The sequence below is a fragment of the Macrotis lagotis genome, chromosome 7, assembly GCF_037893015.1.
Source record: "Macrotis lagotis isolate mMagLag1 chromosome 7, bilby.v1.9.chrom.fasta, whole genome shotgun sequence".
NCBI lineage: Eukaryota > Metazoa > Chordata > Mammalia > Peramelemorphia > Peramelidae > Macrotis > Macrotis lagotis.
The window spans coordinates 185,889,741-185,907,449 of record NC_133664.1 but is presented as its reverse complement, the minus strand read 5'-3'; the positions used below and the strand labels follow the sequence as shown (position 1 = coordinate 185,907,449).

The 17,709-nt window shown below is 36.8% G+C and overlaps 1 protein-coding gene across 15 annotated transcripts in view; it reads right to left on the bottom strand.

Moving 5' to 3' along the window:
* Positions 1–14,901: 14,901 nt before the first annotated feature.
* LMNTD1 (lamin tail domain containing 1) overlaps positions 14,902–17,709 on the bottom strand; it is a 155,503-nt gene continuing 152,695 nt past the window's right edge. For all 15 annotated transcript variants that reach the window (XM_074194220.1, XM_074194217.1, XM_074194213.1 and 12 more), the window contains one exon: positions 14,902–16,295. Coding sequence is in view for 1 of the 15 variants with exons in the window: in XM_074194223.1 (XP_074050324.1) it covers positions 16,275–16,295 (21 nt within the window). In the remaining 14 variants the exon portion in view is untranslated. The remainder of the gene's footprint in view (positions 16,296–17,709) is intronic.

The window sequence follows — 17,709 nt, the reverse complement described above, 5'->3', positions numbered from 1 at the left end:
GATATAATTATATTTTAGAGGTGAGGAAACTGAGGAGCACAGGTATTAAGTGACTTACCCAAGTTCATGCAGAATCTGACACTGGATTTAAATTCAGTTTTTTCCTACCTCCAGGCCTTGATCTTTTATATACTGGGCCACTGAACTGCCTCAATTTTCAGTCCACAAGGGATCTAATTTAGTCAGGGAACTGCTTTGAAGAGATCTAATTTAGTCATGGAGGACCATTCAGAAAATTCTCAACAAATGGCCAGACAACTTTCTGGGGTAAGGAGTTGCTGCTTACTGAGGCAGAAGATTTTTCTTACACGAAGTCAAATCATCTGGTCTTAGTTTACAGATAAGGAAGCCAAGCTATGTCCCAGTGAGGATTATTCCAGGTCACATAGGATTCAAATTCATGTACTATGATCAAAGTGCTCCTTCTTCCACATCATAGTGTTGATTAGGACACTTTTCTGGAGATTAATACTATTTATCAAAAAGAATATGTCTTTTTCAATCTGCTATCCAGGAAGTCCCCAAAATGAAAAACCTCAAAGTTTTTGAAACTTCATTAATAGAGGGGTGGCTAGGTAGCACAATGGATAGAGCACTGGTCCTAGAGTCAGGAGGGTCTGAGTTCAAATTTGTCCTCAGACACTTGATACTTATCAACTATGTGACCTTGGACAAGTCACCTAATCCCATTACCTTACAAAATAAAAAAAAGTCATTAATAAATAATGAATTCTGAATTCTGCCTTCACTTGGACTTCACTAATTCAGACCAATTTCATGTTAAGGTTTATCTCAAAGAAAAATTTTTCTTTTTTCTATTTTTTTAGGGTTTTTTTTTTGCAAGGCAATGGGTTAAGTGAGAAAAATTTTCTTAAAGAAAAACTTGAGTTCTAGCAATTAAATGGTTCTATTTCTTTAAAGTTTGTTCTAGAGTCAGTCATGTCCTGGTATAGATTTTTAGGGGAACTGCTTTAACAAGCAGATATTGACTGTAATTAGATCCTCTTAACATGAGTGAGGGTTTTAGAAAACAGTGCAACTTATTCCAAAATTGTAAATGAATAAAGTCTTTATTGGTGTGGATTTTCTATATTAAGTGATGTTTGTACTTTTAGTACTGTAATTTGTTTTATTCTGGTAAATTCTGATAGAGAATTATTTTTTTTTTTTTGGTTTTTACAAGGCAATGGGGTTAAATGACTTGCCCAAGGTCACAACAACTAGGTAATTATTAAATGTCTGAAGTAAGTTTTGAACTCAGGACCTCCTGACTGCAGGGCTGGTGCTCTTTCCATTCCACCAACTGGCCACCTCAAGAAGAATTGTTTTAACAATTGTTAAGCAGTTAAGTGCAAATAACAGGCATGGATTAAACTTACATATGGACATGATCTCAGATTTATTTGAATATCTGAATATGTACAAAACACTAGGCTTTATACTGGGGCATATACAGAAGTAGCTAAAACAAGGTCCCTGCCATTATCTTTATGGAAGTAATTCATGTTAACTTGGCTTAATGAAGTGTTACTATGAATCTATCCATTTCTGGGTAAAGTACTTATTATGAACTTCATTATTTTAGATACCTTTTGAGATGTTTAGACCTGTTTGCTAAAATACAATATGGCCCAGAATTACAGATGAAAAAATAGTAAGTTTTATTTCCTAGCATAGCTCTCTTCCCTTCACCCTCTTAACAGATCTTCTAATATAACAAAGAAAAGTTAATAGCAATATATGATTGTTTCTGAAGGCATTCTTCAGCCCTTTTCTCTCTTCTTTGCAGTATCTTTCACCATCTGGGTTCAATTTGGTCAGACTTTGACTTCCTCTTAGTGTTGTTTTTGTTTGCATCAATGTTATTTTCTGTTATGATTCTTATTCTGCTTACTTCGCCTTGCATTGATTTATTCCTCTTTTCCCATGTTTCTCTGAATTCCTCATAGTCTTCATTTCAATAATATTCCATTGTAATTATGTACCACACTATATATTCAGCCATTATCCAATTTGTGGATACCACTTGGTTTCCATTTTTTGAACCCAAAAGTGATTCTATAAATATTTTATTAATACATATACAATTTTGAGTATACATAATCCACTTTTCTGTCTCTGGCTTCCTTGGAATATAATCTAAACAGTAGAAAGACAGGACCAAAGGATGAAACATTTAGTGACTTAATTCCAAATCATTTTCCAGATTGGCTAGATAATTTCATAGCTCTATCAAAGCTGAACTCTTCTAGTTATATTAATGTTCATATTTTATCTGTCCCCTCTCTTCACATTGGTTTTCTCCTTAGTTTGTTGTTCATCTAATCAACTTCTTTCCTCTTTATGTTTCTATTCTGCCATTAGTTGTAACTTAGAAAAAACAAGGAAGATGCCATAAGAAACCAGATAACTAAAGTTCATCCAACATGCATTGAGTTACTCAGAGTTTCAAATTATTGTGGGAATTATAGGGGAACTCAAATGATCTGTTGTCCTGAGGACCCTCCTAGGAAATGCTCAGAATCACCCTTGGGATTAAAGTGGGGATAAGGACCTTAGAACTGCTTCATTTATCTAATGTTTTTCAGAATTATGATTCTGAAGACCCCATTTGCTCATGAAATGAATTTACTCCCATGGGTTTCATGTTGAGCAATGTCACACTAGGTGATTACCTTAATATTTAATATACCAAGCCTTACATTTTATCAAATTCTAATAGAGTTCTTTTCTAATACTCACAGTCTTTATTTGTTTGAAAAAGTGATTCTTAGTTTTTGATAGTCATGTTAGGGAACTAGAATGCCCTATTGAATTGAAAAAGTTTCAAATACATACAAATGGATTTGTTACACCAAGAAAACTCACTGTTTATAGCTTAGAATGTAACTCAATAAAGGTTTATTTCATATGTTATTACCTGCCAGATCAGGGAGAAAGCATTAAGTTGACAACTCGAAAAAATATAACATGACTTTTGAATATGCTACTTCAAATATTTATAGGAAACAAAAAATATCCAGTCATACTTGTTATCAACTGATCTGTTACTCTTTTGGGGGAAAGTTGATAGTGTTTCAGAGGAGAGAAGATAGAGACTTTCTAATCAGCTATTTTGTCATTGAACTGGGGGTGGTGGTGGGGAAGAAAGGCAAAATAGGGGTAAAATGTTACATACAGCTAGGTAATTATTATTATTATATAATATATCAGATATCATATAATTATTAAGTGGCTGAGGTCAAATTTGAACTCAGGACCTCCTGCCTTTAGGGCCAGGGCTCTATCCACTGTGCCACCTAACTGCCCCCAGTTGTAACTTTTTTTTAATGGAGGCTTGATATGAAATGGCATTACTCATGTCAAGAAGTGGATAATACTGTGTCCACCTCTCTCTTCCACCACAGACTCATCTCTAGGTTGACTTTAAGGAGATAGAAATCTCAGTCACAACTTGCAAAGAACATTTAGGCTATTGGAATTCCCCCAAATTTTCTTTTTATTATTTTTCTTGGCAGTGAGGAAATGGGAACACTATGAGATCAGGAGAGTGGTGCACATGCATGTGATTGCAAGTGTAAGTTCCTTAATCACATTTTAAAGCACACTAATATAGAGATTCATTGGTCTAGAGTAGATGTATACAACCTGCAGCTCTGTCCTGATCCTTGCAGTCACCATCTCATTTGTTGTGCTTATTGGTAGTATGGGTTGACTTGTATGAATACAATTGACTTCTCTATGCCATTCTTGATGGGTTTTTCTTGGATGAAGAACTAAAGGTTAGACAACCCTGATCTAGGGGCTGGTAACAGCACCTGATATATGGAACACTCAAATGTGGAATGGAATGCTGGGGAGGTGGAACATAATTATATACTGAAATACTAAACTTCTTAAAATAATTTTCATATTCATATATGGAATGATAAAATTGGAAGTCAGATTGTAAGGATCTAAGAAGAGAGAAAGGAAAGAGAGTGGGGACATCTAGTTGCAAACTGCCTTCTAGAGATTAGATACAAAGAGTAGAAGAGATAAAGGATAGCTAACATGAATGGAAGGACCCAGAAAGGGGAGATATGGACATGTTTTTAGGTAGTAGAAAATGAGTTAAGGGGAGAGAGAGAGAGAGAGAGAGAGAGAGAGAGAGAGAGAGAGAGAGAGAGATTGAGATTGAAAATAAGTGATAAAAGTGGGGATAACAGAGTAAGTCAATCTGTGGAGGAGATGGGATGGAATGAGATTGTTTGAACAGGGAGAGATGGGTGAAGGAAAAGATCATAGTAGAAAGTGCCTGAATAATAGTAGATGAGAAAGAAGGGAGAAGAGGAAGATCCCAGTGAATGACCTCATTTTTTTCCCCTGTAAAATATAAGGCAAAGTTCTCAACTGAGGGCATGGGGAGAGGGAACCATTTGGGACATTTGAGGGAACATGGACATTTGAGGAGGGGTGAAAATGTTTGAAAGTGCTACTGAGGAGAATGAGATGATGATTTGATAAGGCAAATCAAAGGATTGCCTTCAGCAGTGAGGGCCAGGGTGAGATTCTGTTATCACAAATGAGTAGTAGACCCAATCAGAATGGTCCTATGATTTTCTCCACCTTTGTTCTGGAGTACTTTTGTAGGAACAAAAGTGGTGGATGGTGGGAGTAACTCAAATAAAGCTCAGTAGGCAGGTACACAGATGGTAAGATGATAAAATACTGGGGACTACCCACCAAGAAGTGGACTGGTACATAAGGGACCAAGAAATGGAAAAGAAAGAATAACTAATACAAGGGTGATGGCCTAGGAGTGCTGAAGGGTTGAGAGATTCATTGATGTGAACGAAGAGCATACTTTGCTAAAAGAAGACAGTGGGCAAGTTGGAAAACCAACAGATTACTGACAGATTAAGGGGACTTTAGAATTCTTGAGTAAGGAGGTATACACTTACTGAGGAATTGAGTAGTTAGGGTATTATAGTCACTACAAATGTTGAAGAACCCAAATCTGAGGGAAGTATTTGAGGAGCAAAAAATTGTGAATCAGGTATCAAACTCATTAAAGAAGGAAGAGGAATAGCTCGGATACTTTTAGATAACAGCTATTAGGTAGTAGATATTTACTATTTGAAATTCAAAGATATTGGGTACTAGATACACACTGCATGAAATTCAAAGGAGAGATTACTGAGTGATGGAGGTGGGGGGGGAGGTGGTAGTGAGGAGCAAGAATTCAAACTGCCTCCTCTACGCCTGTAAGCCAAGGGAATGTGTGAAGATGCAGCTACACCTGCAAAGGGTGGTCAGGGAGGCTGGGTTATCAGAAATGAGTCAGGTTTCAGCAATAGGTAGATTGAAGGATTCAGAGAGGAAAAATACATGATAAAGGAAAGTTTGTTACTTATGCAGCAGGCATTCCTGAGGATACAATGGAATGGGCAGGTGGCATTAAGTTGGAACTTTCTAGTGGGAGGTTGAAGGAGATGCAAATAAGGATCTGGTCAGTAGAGGATGGGGAATGGGATTTGGATGATGACCTGCAGAGGTTCAGAATCACTGGGATGTTTAGGGTATGATCAGATGTAAGAATAGTTCTCATTAAGTGGAAGGTAGCACTTCTCTTTTCAGAGGAAGCTGGAGACAAGTGGAGCACAAAATGGAAATTAGTCAGATGGTGAGATCTAGCCTATCTATTCTATCTATCTGTCTATCTATCTATCTGTCTGTCTGTCTGTCTATGCATAAATATATATATATATATGTATAGATATGTCTGAATGGAGATGTCTTTATAATATATTCATATATATAATTTATATATGCACACATACATAAGACACCCCCAGTATTTTCAGTGGCTTTAGGATAAAATATATTTTTTCTGCTTAATCTCTAAACTTCTTTACAATTTGGCTTAGTCTACCTTTTTCAGGGTTATGGTACACTACTCTTTTTTCATATATTCTACATCCCAACTAAACTAGTATAATTCTTACCTCTACTACAAGACATTCCATTCTCTCTCTCTGTTGCTAGTTTCTTATCATATCTTGAATGCATCTCCCCTCTTCTTTCTGCCTCTAAGAATCCCTCACTTCCATCAAAACTCAGTGCTATCTCCTATACGAGACCTTTCCTGATGTCACTGTGTTTGTATTTGTATTTATTTACTTTCTATATTTATTTGTATGTATTATTTTTCCCCTTGATATGATGTAAGTTCCTTGAGGAAAAGAACCATTTCACATTTATTCTTGTATTCTCAGTATTTTTCTCAGAACTATCTAATGAATAAATGCTTTTTGAGTACTAATTATAATTCATTGAACTCCAAGTCCTACTCTGTCATTTCATGGTATAGTTGAGGGGACTTGGGATCATGAAAGCTATGCCAACCAACTGTCAACACTGGAAGGTTCTGGCTTGTAGCATTTTCCCACTGGGAATCTGAGTCTGTTGTCTAATGATCAACCCAACTAAGCTAAGCATGGAGTGATTGATCACCGGAAGCTGACCATTAAATGAAGAATCTTTTGTTCAGGGAAATTTACAAAACAAAGAAAAATAAAAAATTAAAGTGGGAGTTTTATACTGTCTGTAAATGTTAACTGTTGTTATTTAAATGTGACTTGTTCACTGACAAACTGACATACTATTGGAAGTATTAAAAATCATAATACAATTCTAAGATAAATCAAACCAGAAGTCAATAAATTATCAGCTAAATGGAAAGATGCCTTCAGGTTCTCAAAGGAAAGGCAATGAAGTTAGAGGAGGTGATTACATCAAGCATCTAGAAGCAATAAAATACATAAATTCATGGAATAGTTGGTCATTTCATATTGTGGTACTAATGATGAACATAAGTAAACTGAATATGAGGGAACTCTAGAGAATATGAGGAAGTGCTAGAGAATATGAGGGGAGAATATGAGAATCTCACAAGATTCCCTGTTTTGAAGCTTGTACTTTTGGAAGAAATACATTAATAGACCTATAGATTTGCTGAAGTAATAATTCATTTATGTAGTGCTTTTAGGGTTTATCAAGTACTTTCCCCCTTAATGTAGTTTTTATTGAAAATAATGTTTAGTCATGTCCAACTCTTTGTGACCCTATTTAGAGTTTTCTTAGCAAAAATACTGGCATGATTTGCCACTTCCTTCTCCAGGTCATTTTACAGATGAGAAACTGAGACATTTTTCCAAGGTCATGTAGCTCGTAATTATCTAAGGCCAGATTTGGACTCAGGAAGATGAATCTTCCTGACTCCAGACCTTGTGTTCCTATTTATCTAGACACCTAAGTTGCCCCATTTAGTTAATAGCTAATATTTTAGTGCTTTTCATTGCAAAAATGCTTTACATTATCTCATCTGAATCCTGTGAGGTGAGTGTTATTGTTATTATTTTTAGATAAAAAGACTGAGGCTAAAAAGGTGAATGACTTGCCAAGGCTCAGGCAGTTCAGAATTATCTGAAGTAGGATGGAAAATCATGTCCTTCTGACCTAAGTCATTAAGTTCTGACTCTTATCAATATGTTGTGACATCTCTTAAAATCAATTTAGTTATTAGAGTATAATTTGAGTATGCATTTTTGCCTACTGTATACTTTACAGATTGTGACAATTGTATGATAACAAATAAAAATGATTTAGGGGATGACCATAGACATTTCTGAACCAGATTTCTAGACATTAAATCTTACATTTAAGTTTATGTATAACACTTTCTCTTAATTGGAGATATAAACAAAGCTCAAAAGACCAAGAAATTGGCAGTGTGAAGGTGCAGTGGGGAAGAGTACTGGACCTGAAGTCAGAAAAATTTTACCAACTATAATTTCACAGTATCTGGTCTCAGACACTTATCAGCTATAAAGTGGGCAAATCACTTAATTTATTTACCTCAGTGTCTTAATCTGTTAAATGGGGATAATAGCACCTAGCACCCTGAGTTGTTGTGAGGATCAAATAAAATAATTGTAAGTGCATTATATTAGTTGTTATTAGTTAAGAATTTATATATCTGTCAGATGACCCATAAGGCTTGGTCTGCTCATGAAATGAAGTGTGAAAATGAGACATTTATTTGAAAAATTTAGCCAAAATATGACTAAATTGAAATACCAGGTGTAGCTTTTTTAGGAGCATTGTACCTGGAATCGATCTCTTCAAATGTGCTGCTTTGAGAACCTAAAGATACCCCCTCCATACAGTCAGTAGAGGTGTACAAACTTGTTTTATTAGGAGTTAATGACATAAGTTAAAAAATAATTCACATTTATATAGCACTTTTAAAACTTGTGGGGGGTGGAGCCAAGATAGTGACAGGAGAGGACCTTCTTTCAGTTGCTTTGGAGCAAAACTTATAAACTAAGGACTCTAACTACATTTTTGAGAGACAGAACCCACAGAGGGATCCAGTGAGGCAATTCTCCAACCCAAGGTAACCTGGAAAAGAGCAAAAAAGGCTCGGTTCCACGGGATCAGAGGGGTGGCCCAACAGAGGGGTGGCTCACCAGAGCAAAGGAACTTCAGCCTCCCAGAGGCAGCCCCAGGGTGCTGGGAGCCGGGGCTCACAGCAGCGGGGGCAATTTCCTGATATACACCCCGGGGAGCATCAGGCACAATTTGGGGGGATGGGGGGTACCTCTGCCAGAGTGAGCATGTGAAGCCCAGCCCTCAGGGCACACAGTGAGCAGTGTGGGCACAGCAGCGCAGATCCAGGAACAGGAAGCAGAAGCCGGTAAGCAGGAGCCCCCAGGGCATGAGTACTGAGCCTAGGGAGGGAGCAGAGAGAGACTGCCTTGCTCAGTCCTCTGTCCCTGGAACAGGACTCTGGGGTTCTGACCACATTCAGATCCTGATCGCAGTCTAGGCACCCTAATAGAATAGCAGGACCCCCCCCCCCACCTCAGCCCCATGGCAGAGGGGGGTGCTCATGGTCATTCACAGACTAGGAGGGAGGACAGGGTCTCACACACTGAGATCCTTGTGGGGGTGTCCCAAAAGCTCAGGAAGCACCCCAAAACAGGCTCAGGCTGGGAAAATGAGTAAGCAGAGAAAAAAAGAGGAACACCATTGAGAAATATTTTGCCTGTGATCCCAGGAAGGATCAAAACACTCAATCTGAAGATGAGGAGGTACAAGCTCCTGCATCTAAAGACTCCAAGAAAAACAGAAATTGGGCTCAGGCCATGAGAGAGCTCAAAAAAAGACTTTGAAAATCAAGTGAGGGAGATAGAGGAAAACTTGGGAAAAGAAATGAGAGAGATGCAGGAAAAAACATGAAAATGAAGTTAGCAGCTTAGTCAAGGAGATCCAAAAAATGCTGAAGAAAATAACATGTTAAAAACCAGCATAGGTCAAATGGATAAAACAGTTCAAAAAGTTATTGAGGAGAAGAATGCTTTAAAAAGCAGAATTGGCCAGATGGAAAAGGAGATAATAAAGCTCTCTGAGGAAAACAAATCCTTCAGACAAAGAACAGAACTCAGGGAGATTGCTGATTTTACAAGAAATCAGGACTCAATATTTCAAAACCAAAAGAATGAAAAATTAGAAGAAAATGTGAAACATTTCATTGAAAAAACAACTGATATGGAAAACAGATTTAGGAAAGATAATTTAAAAATTATTGGAATACCTGAATGTCATGACCAGGAAAAAGCCTTGACATCATTTTCAAAGAATTATTACAAGGAAATTGCCCTGATATCCTAGAAGCAGAGGGCAAAATAGAAATGGAGAGAATTCGCCAATCTCTCCGAGAGAGAGATCCAAAAAAAAAAAAAACAACCCCCAGGAATATTATAGTCAAGTTCCAAAACTCCCAAGTCAAAGAGAAAATATTACAAGCAGCCAGAAGGACACAATTCAAATTCTGTGGAGTTGCAATCAGGATCTCACAGGATTTAGCAGCAACTACATTAAAAGCTTGTAGGGCTTGGAATATAATATGCCAGAAGGCAAAAGAGCTTAGAATGCAACTGAAAATCAACTACCCAGCAAGGCTGAATGTCCTCTTCCAGGGAAAAAGATGGACTTTCAATGACCCAGGGGAATTTCAAATGTTCCTGTTGGAATGGCCAGAGCTGAACAGAAGGTTTGATCTTCAGATACAGGACTCAGGTGAAGCATAGAGAGTGGAGGAGAAGGGGAAAATATGAGGGACTTAATGATGATGAACTGCATGTATTCCTGTATAGAAAAATGATACTGATAATACTCATATGAACCTTCTCAATTAACAGAGCAGGTAGAAGGAGCTTTTATCGATGAAGCACAGGAGAAAACTGAATTTGAAGATATATTGTGATATAAAAATGGAGTCAATAGATAAAAGGGAAATGTAATGGAAAAAGAAAAAGGAGAGGAGGAATAGGCTAAGATATTTCATATAAGATTTTTCTTTATTACAATGAGCTATTACAATGATATGGAAGGGGAAAGGTGAGGGGGAATGAAGGAATCTTCACTCTCATTAGAGGTGGCTAGGAGAGGAAACAACATATATACTCAATGGGGTATAGCCATCTGGAGTAAGGAGGAGAGAAGGGGGACAGGGGGAAAGGGGGGAATGTGAGTGATGGAGGAGAGGATGGACCATGGGGGGAGAGTGTTCAGATATAACACATTTTCTTTTTTACTTCTTGCAAGGGACTGGGATTGGATGGCCTGTCTGGGACCACAGGGCCGGGTGAATGCTGGCTAAGGGGTGGTATATGTGTTTGGGGCCTCTTGGCCCCAGGGCTGGGGATCTGTCTGCTGTGCCACTCAACTACCCTACAGCAGAGACAGAGTGAAAGGAGAGAGAAAATATAGTTCATGGTAGTAGAGAAGTATGAATGAAGGGAGTTGCGATCAGCAATGGCAATAGTGGAAAAATATGGAAATAACTTTTGTGATGGATTTATCCTAAAGAATGAGATCCACCCATGACAGAGCTGGTGGTGTTGGAACACAGACTGAAGCACATTTTTTATTATTATTATTTTCTGGGGGGTGTTGCAGGGCAAATGGGACTGGGTGGCCTGCCTGGGGCCGCGCAGCTGGGTGATTGTTGGGTGTCTGAGGCCGGATTTGGACCTGGGTGCTCCTGGCTCAAGAGCCAGTGATGTCTGCCACCCAGCTGCCCCTACTATTATTATTTTAATTTATTTTGGGTCTTTTTTTTTGTAGGGCAATGGGGTTGGGCTAGCTTGCATGGGGTCACACAGCTGGGTGATTGTTGGGTGTCTGGAGCTGGATTTTGGCTCGGGTGCTCCTGGCTCCAGGGCCGGTGCTCCATCCACTGAGCCCCCTGGCCATACTTACAATTATTAATATTTTTAAATTTAAATTTAAATTTTTTCTCTCCCCTTTACTTTATTACTTATGCGGGTCTATATTTTCTTGGGGGAAGGGGATATTATGTTTACTCTTAAGAATATTTTAGTAATGTATAAAAAGTTATTTATACAAAATAAGAATAAATTAAAAAAATAAAACTTGCAAATGTTTTCCTCAAAACAATCCTGATTGTTTAAATATTATCACATTTTGCAGATGAAGGGTAAGTGACTTGTCCAAAATCACTCAATTAATATGAATTTTAACAGTTTGTTATTCCTTGAGAAGCTTTTATGGATAAGCTATATTAAATAAAAAACTCTATAAAGAGAACGTTTCAACATAAGTTCCTTAATTTTTGCTCTCCAATGAGTGTTCTTCCAGATTACACTTTGAGAATTTACATCTATGCTTGTTTTCCAGAGCTAATCCTTAGAGCTGTTTCAGACCTTCATTTGCCCTCTTGTTTGTAGGGAATGAATTTACTCTCCAAATAAGGCATTTAGCCTGAATTTTGTTAAGCCTCTAAATAGTGCACACAGAAAGGAAAAAAAAAACACCTTCCCCTCCCCTCTTTCATTTCTTACTTTAAATGGGGGAAATGATAATATTTTAACACCTGTTTGGTCTATTTTTTCCTTTACAGAGTGGGATCATGAATGGATGAATCTTACGTGTATCGCTCTATTCTCTACACTTTCTCCGAGTACTGGGTTTGGATTGAGGATTGTTCAATTTAAGATACAATAAAATACAATTGATCAGTGACCCCTGCTACCTGCTGATGTAATCAGACGAAATTTATTTACTTTTTCTCAGCACTACAGCATAAATATTCAATTCAGCTTGAACAAAAAAGTAATTTTAGGGGCAGCTAGGTGGTACAGTGGATAGAGCACTGGCCCTGGAGTTAGGAGTTCCTGAGTTCAAATATGGTCTCAGACAATAATAATTACTTAGCTGTGTGGCCTTGGGCAAACCACTTAATCCCATTGCCTTACAAAAAAACCTAAAAAAATAAAAAAAGTAATTTTGAAGCATGTATGATGTTTTCATTCAGAGGGTGACATAATTTTAATAACAACTGGTTTTTCCTTGTTGTTCACTAAAACCCCCAATTCTTGCCCTACTATTAGCTTTGTTTCAGGAAATTCACTAGAAAGTTTATCCAAAGAAAAACATTAGAAATATTTATTTTCAGAGCAGCTAGGTGGTGCAGTGGATAGAGCACCAGCCCTGGAGTCAGGAGGATCTGAGTTCAGATTTGGCACTTAATAATTGCCTAGCTGTGTGACCTTGGGCAAGTCACTTAACCCCATTGCCTTAAATAAATAAAATAAAATAAGATTTATTTTTCATAAAGTCTATAAGTGTTTTTGGACAGTTATGCTAGTGTTATGCTCTTGAAATACAAAGAATTGGTCTTTGATTTCATTTTGGTTGCATAAGCACAAACTAGGCTATTACTGCGACTTTAAAACTTACCCAAATTGCTAAATTAAAAAACAACCTCCTCCTCTATTGATAGATGGAAGATGGAAGAACTTTATCTTTAATAGCCTTCCTAAAATTTAGATACATCTTCAAAGTTTATTGCCATTATGGAACAATTTATCATGGAATTGTGATTAGATTTTTTTCTTTAATTTTTTATTTTATTTTATCAGTTCTAAATCATGAAATCACCCAACTATGGAAGATAAAACCTGTTTTTATTGTTACTAGATTATTCAGCCTTAAAAAAAAAGAATTTCTTTGACACCAACAGTTATAGATTTTTTGTACTTATGTAAAGCATTACAGGTAAGGCATGTCTAACAAGGTCATATATGATAGAAATAATGTAGTAAGTTTTTCTGGGTCCCATAGCATAACCATAGTTGCATAGTTCTACAATAAACAGGTATCAAAGCCCTTTTGATGACTGCTTAGTCCTGCTTAGACCTGAAGACCCAATCTCCATCTTTTTCCCCCCTTGCAATATTTAACTGGCTCATCTGCTCTTTTCTTACCTAGCATTATAGGATCTTGATCAACCTTTGTCATTAGTGTAATCAGAAACTCTTGTTGATGGAGAAATTAAAGACGAAACTATGGAGTTTATGTATTTTTATAGCTATTTCAATATCTTAATTAGTTTTCTTTATAATCCTATGTATTTTATTTTATGTGTTAAAAGATTATTCTGAGGCATCCATAGACTTCAGTAGGCTGCTAAAGATGTATATGAACCACAAAAAAATGTTAAGAACTGCTGCTCTAATAAAAGATGGGCACTCACTGGACTTCAGGTGTTTTCTGAAGGAGCAGAGGTCATGGCACTTTACTTTTATTTTTTCAGTCTAAAATTTTAATTACTTATGGAAAGTTTTTCATCAGAGCCTAGGTCACTAGGTGCTGCAGTGAATAGAATATTCAGCTTTAAGTTAGGGAAACTGAGGTTGAATTCTCTCTCAGACTTGGGCAGTCACTTAACCTTTTCAGTCTCAATTTCCTCATCTATAAAATGGAGATAATAGCACCTATCTTCCAGAATTATGGCTAATTATCTATCCAATTCTTTTATCCATCTATCTATTGATATCACTTGCAAACACTGATATGCTATATTAGTATTAGTTGCTATTATATTGGCATTATTACTGTTCTACCTGATATAAAGTGAGATTCTGTAGGGAGAATTTCTATTTAGTGAAGCAGTTTGGGATATAAACCATATCTGTATTTGTCATTGGACTATCACTATACAAACACTTAGGACTGAATTCTTTATGTATCTTTTATTTTTCTATATTTCTATTGTACCATCACACACACACACGCACACACACACACACACATATATATATATGTATACACATACTTCACTGTCTGCTCACCCACCCTGCACCTCACACCTATCACAGAGTTTTCTCTTTGACCTATGTATGATGCATGTACTACCCTGCATCATTTGCTTGGTTTTCAATTTTCCTACCCTTGCTCCTGCCCTCCTTTACCACAGAGACTATTGAATATTCCTAGACCAACATTAATTGATTTATGACACTATAGTATCATCAAGGACAAAATTGTTCTGAGTAGAAACTAGTTTGAGGAATTGTCACTTGAGTAAATGCTTAGATGTTCTAAGAAGCATAAACTTCAGCTGTGACTCTAAAAATAGAACCAAAGCATAATATATCATATTGGTCAGCAATGAATGCCCAAGGGTGCAGGGGGGGGACTCTTGTAGAAAAGAGATCGAAGGAGACAATGTTTTATTAAGTGTAAATGAATCAGGGACATTTAGATAAAAACTCCTTTGCAATGGTTCAAATATTTTTGGAGTCAGGGAAACTACACCATTTATGGGATAATAGTCTGAGAACTTGAACTTTAAACACCGTTAGTTTCATGTATTCCTGTTGTAAAGCTTTGACTTGGAGGGGATGGAGGAAGAAGGGGTAACTATCAAGAATGAGATTTTTTGTTGGCAATAGTCATCAGAATTAATTTGAAAGTATTATATTCCCAATGTGAATAGCATAAGCATTACAAACAGACAGTTGGAAGCCATGATACATCAGGGAGTAGATTAACTTTTATTGTACACTTTTGGATAACCCTGTATTCCCCTCACAATATTGTGACTGCAGTGTTTCTATAGCAACTACAAAATAAAAAGAAAGGCAGACCAAGCACAAGCAACTTGGCACACATATACCCAAGATATCACATTTAAGGGTGCAAAATGGCAAGAAGTATTATTGATAATATTCTGAAAATGTACATGTCTACTCCTGGGGACCTAATGGGGAGCTAGTAATGTGAATAGTTTGGGCATGGATAGTAAATCATAATGCAACATTATTACACAAGGATTTATGTGAATCCTTTTTATTATCAGTTCCAAAAGATATAACAAGTAATTGGAGCAATAGAAAGTAAGGGGATATCATGCACATCTTTCAGATATAAGATATGACTAAAAGAAAAAAATATGTCTTCATCTTTGATGGTTAGATGTCATAAGCAAACAAAACTGTGAACTCTCTGACCTGATCCCTAGTATATTGGTCTCTTATTCCAAGTTCCTCCTCACATATCATGCCCAGTACAGTATACTCCTCATCTTTTGGCATACATAATCCCTTCTTAAACATTCCAGATTATGGATTTATACAGGTAGTTATCCAAATGGATAGAGCTGTAAGGCACAGGTCTTCTTAGGCTAAGAAGACCAATGTCCTCATGGAAGCCATATAGACATTATCAACAGGTAGAAACCCTTTATTTTTAAGCTTTGAACTTTGATAGAAGCCAAAGGTTAACAGCTGAGACAGCATACTATTAATCAGAATACACAATTTAGAAAATGATTATTCTACTAGGACTTCTCACTTATGATATCTTCCTTCCAATTTTGTATATCTTAGGGATGAGAATAATGTGAGTGGTGATGAGCTGTCAGTGGTTTAAAAAAATCCCAGCTAAATGGCTCCACATATCACTACCAGATACTGGGAAGGCAGAGTAACTAAAGCTATGCAGTGTCCACTTTCAAGAGAATGTGTCCTTAAATAAACCTCCTGTCTAGATCACAAGATTCATGAATTCCTGTCACAGTGTGCTTTTGGAAAATGCATTTGCATAAATGGTAGGTTATGTTGAGCTGCAGACCTGCCACCCTGTGGGGTAGAAATGATGGAAATAAGTGGTTTTCAGGTACTTTATGCCAAAATAAAGACTAGACTTGCTTTATTTTTGACCATTGCTTTTTCACTTGGCTGCTTGGTTAATAAAGTTTAGCCTGACCAATACCTCTTTTTCTCCTCTTTGAGAAGTTGATTTACCAAAGTCATAAGAAATTATTCTTTTTGTAAAGAATCCACCTTCTTGTTAGTTGCTGACTTCATCTCCTAAGTGATGAAGGCTGGGCATGACATCCTGGGTATCCTATTTGTTCACTAGATTTGAATTTCCTCCTCCTGGATAAAAATAAAATTGTTAATGCATGGTGAAATATAACTTAGAGAACAAAGTGAAATCATTAGCAGGGAAGTCAAACATTCTCTTGTAAACTTTAAGGGCTATTAAAGTATGGAAATGTGGAATTCTTGTTCTTGGATAGGAAGACCTGAATGCGAGTCCTGCTGCTGACATGGATTAGGCAGGTGACTGTGAGCAAGTCAATGCTCTTGGTGACCAAAGCAACTTAATAATTACAAAAGACTCACTGTTTTGTGCTGGTGAAAGCAATTCCACACTGGGAGTTTTTCGCAATAATGCCATGACAAATTTGGGAATGTGAACAAAACCAGGCTTTTTTTTTTAAATACACAACTGTCAGTCCTAGGAATATGGGTTTTTGAATATGATCATGGGAAAGAGTTGAAGTTGACTCTCATGCCAAAACCTATTCTAATAGAAATAAGAGAAAGAGGTTTCTTCACTCTTCATAGTACTCATTCAATTTTGAATTTTATTTTATGTAAGTTTATTTTCTAAGAAAGGATGAAATCTTTTTAGCTCTTTTAAGTAAAGAGCAATGAATGTGGTGTGATATATGTGATATATGATACGGATAGGTGATATTTGATCTTGGACATTTTTATACAGCAGGGAATGATTTGGCAGCCACAAGACTTTCAGGTCATTTCTAAATAACCATGCTTTCCAATTCCTTACTATCTGCTGCGTGTTTTTTTTTTTTCAGTAGGTATTTATCAACTTCCTAGAAAGTTGACTTTAGTCAACTAAAAAGAAACTGGGAACTGCATCTACAAGTACCTGACTAAGGATAGACCTTTTTGTGTACGGTGATGATTCTATGAACATTTTTATTAATGGGAAGACTGGCTGTCAATAGATACTTGTGTTCTTGGTTTTCTATCATGGAAAACTAAAAGAAGGGGCAAAGTTTAATAAAGAGGAATTTGTGGAAATTTTGCAGGCATGTATTTTTCTGAAGTAATTACATTTTGTAAGTTGACATATATAGTGACATTTAGGCTACTGTTTTCCTCCATGCCCTTACTACTTCCCTTTCTCCACCCACACAGAAAATACTTATGTGGAGGCAAAGACAAAGAAGGGGGACATATGAAGAAGCCTGGGTTGAAAGCCTTCCCCTAACTTAGCTCTTTTCTACTCACCTGTATCATAGTAACAGAAGAAGTATGGAGAACGAGGAATAGGATATTAGCAGAAATTGGAAGGAAGGACAGTTGAGGGATGTAAAGTATAACCAGAAATCAATAGGATCGTTTTTATAAACAATAGATATGAAAACTGAGAGGAAGAATTATCAATGAAAAGGGAAAGAGGAATGGAAAGACTGAGTAATGAGGCAATGACAATTGGGACAGAATTTGAGACTAGAGATTAAACCAGTTTCCAGTT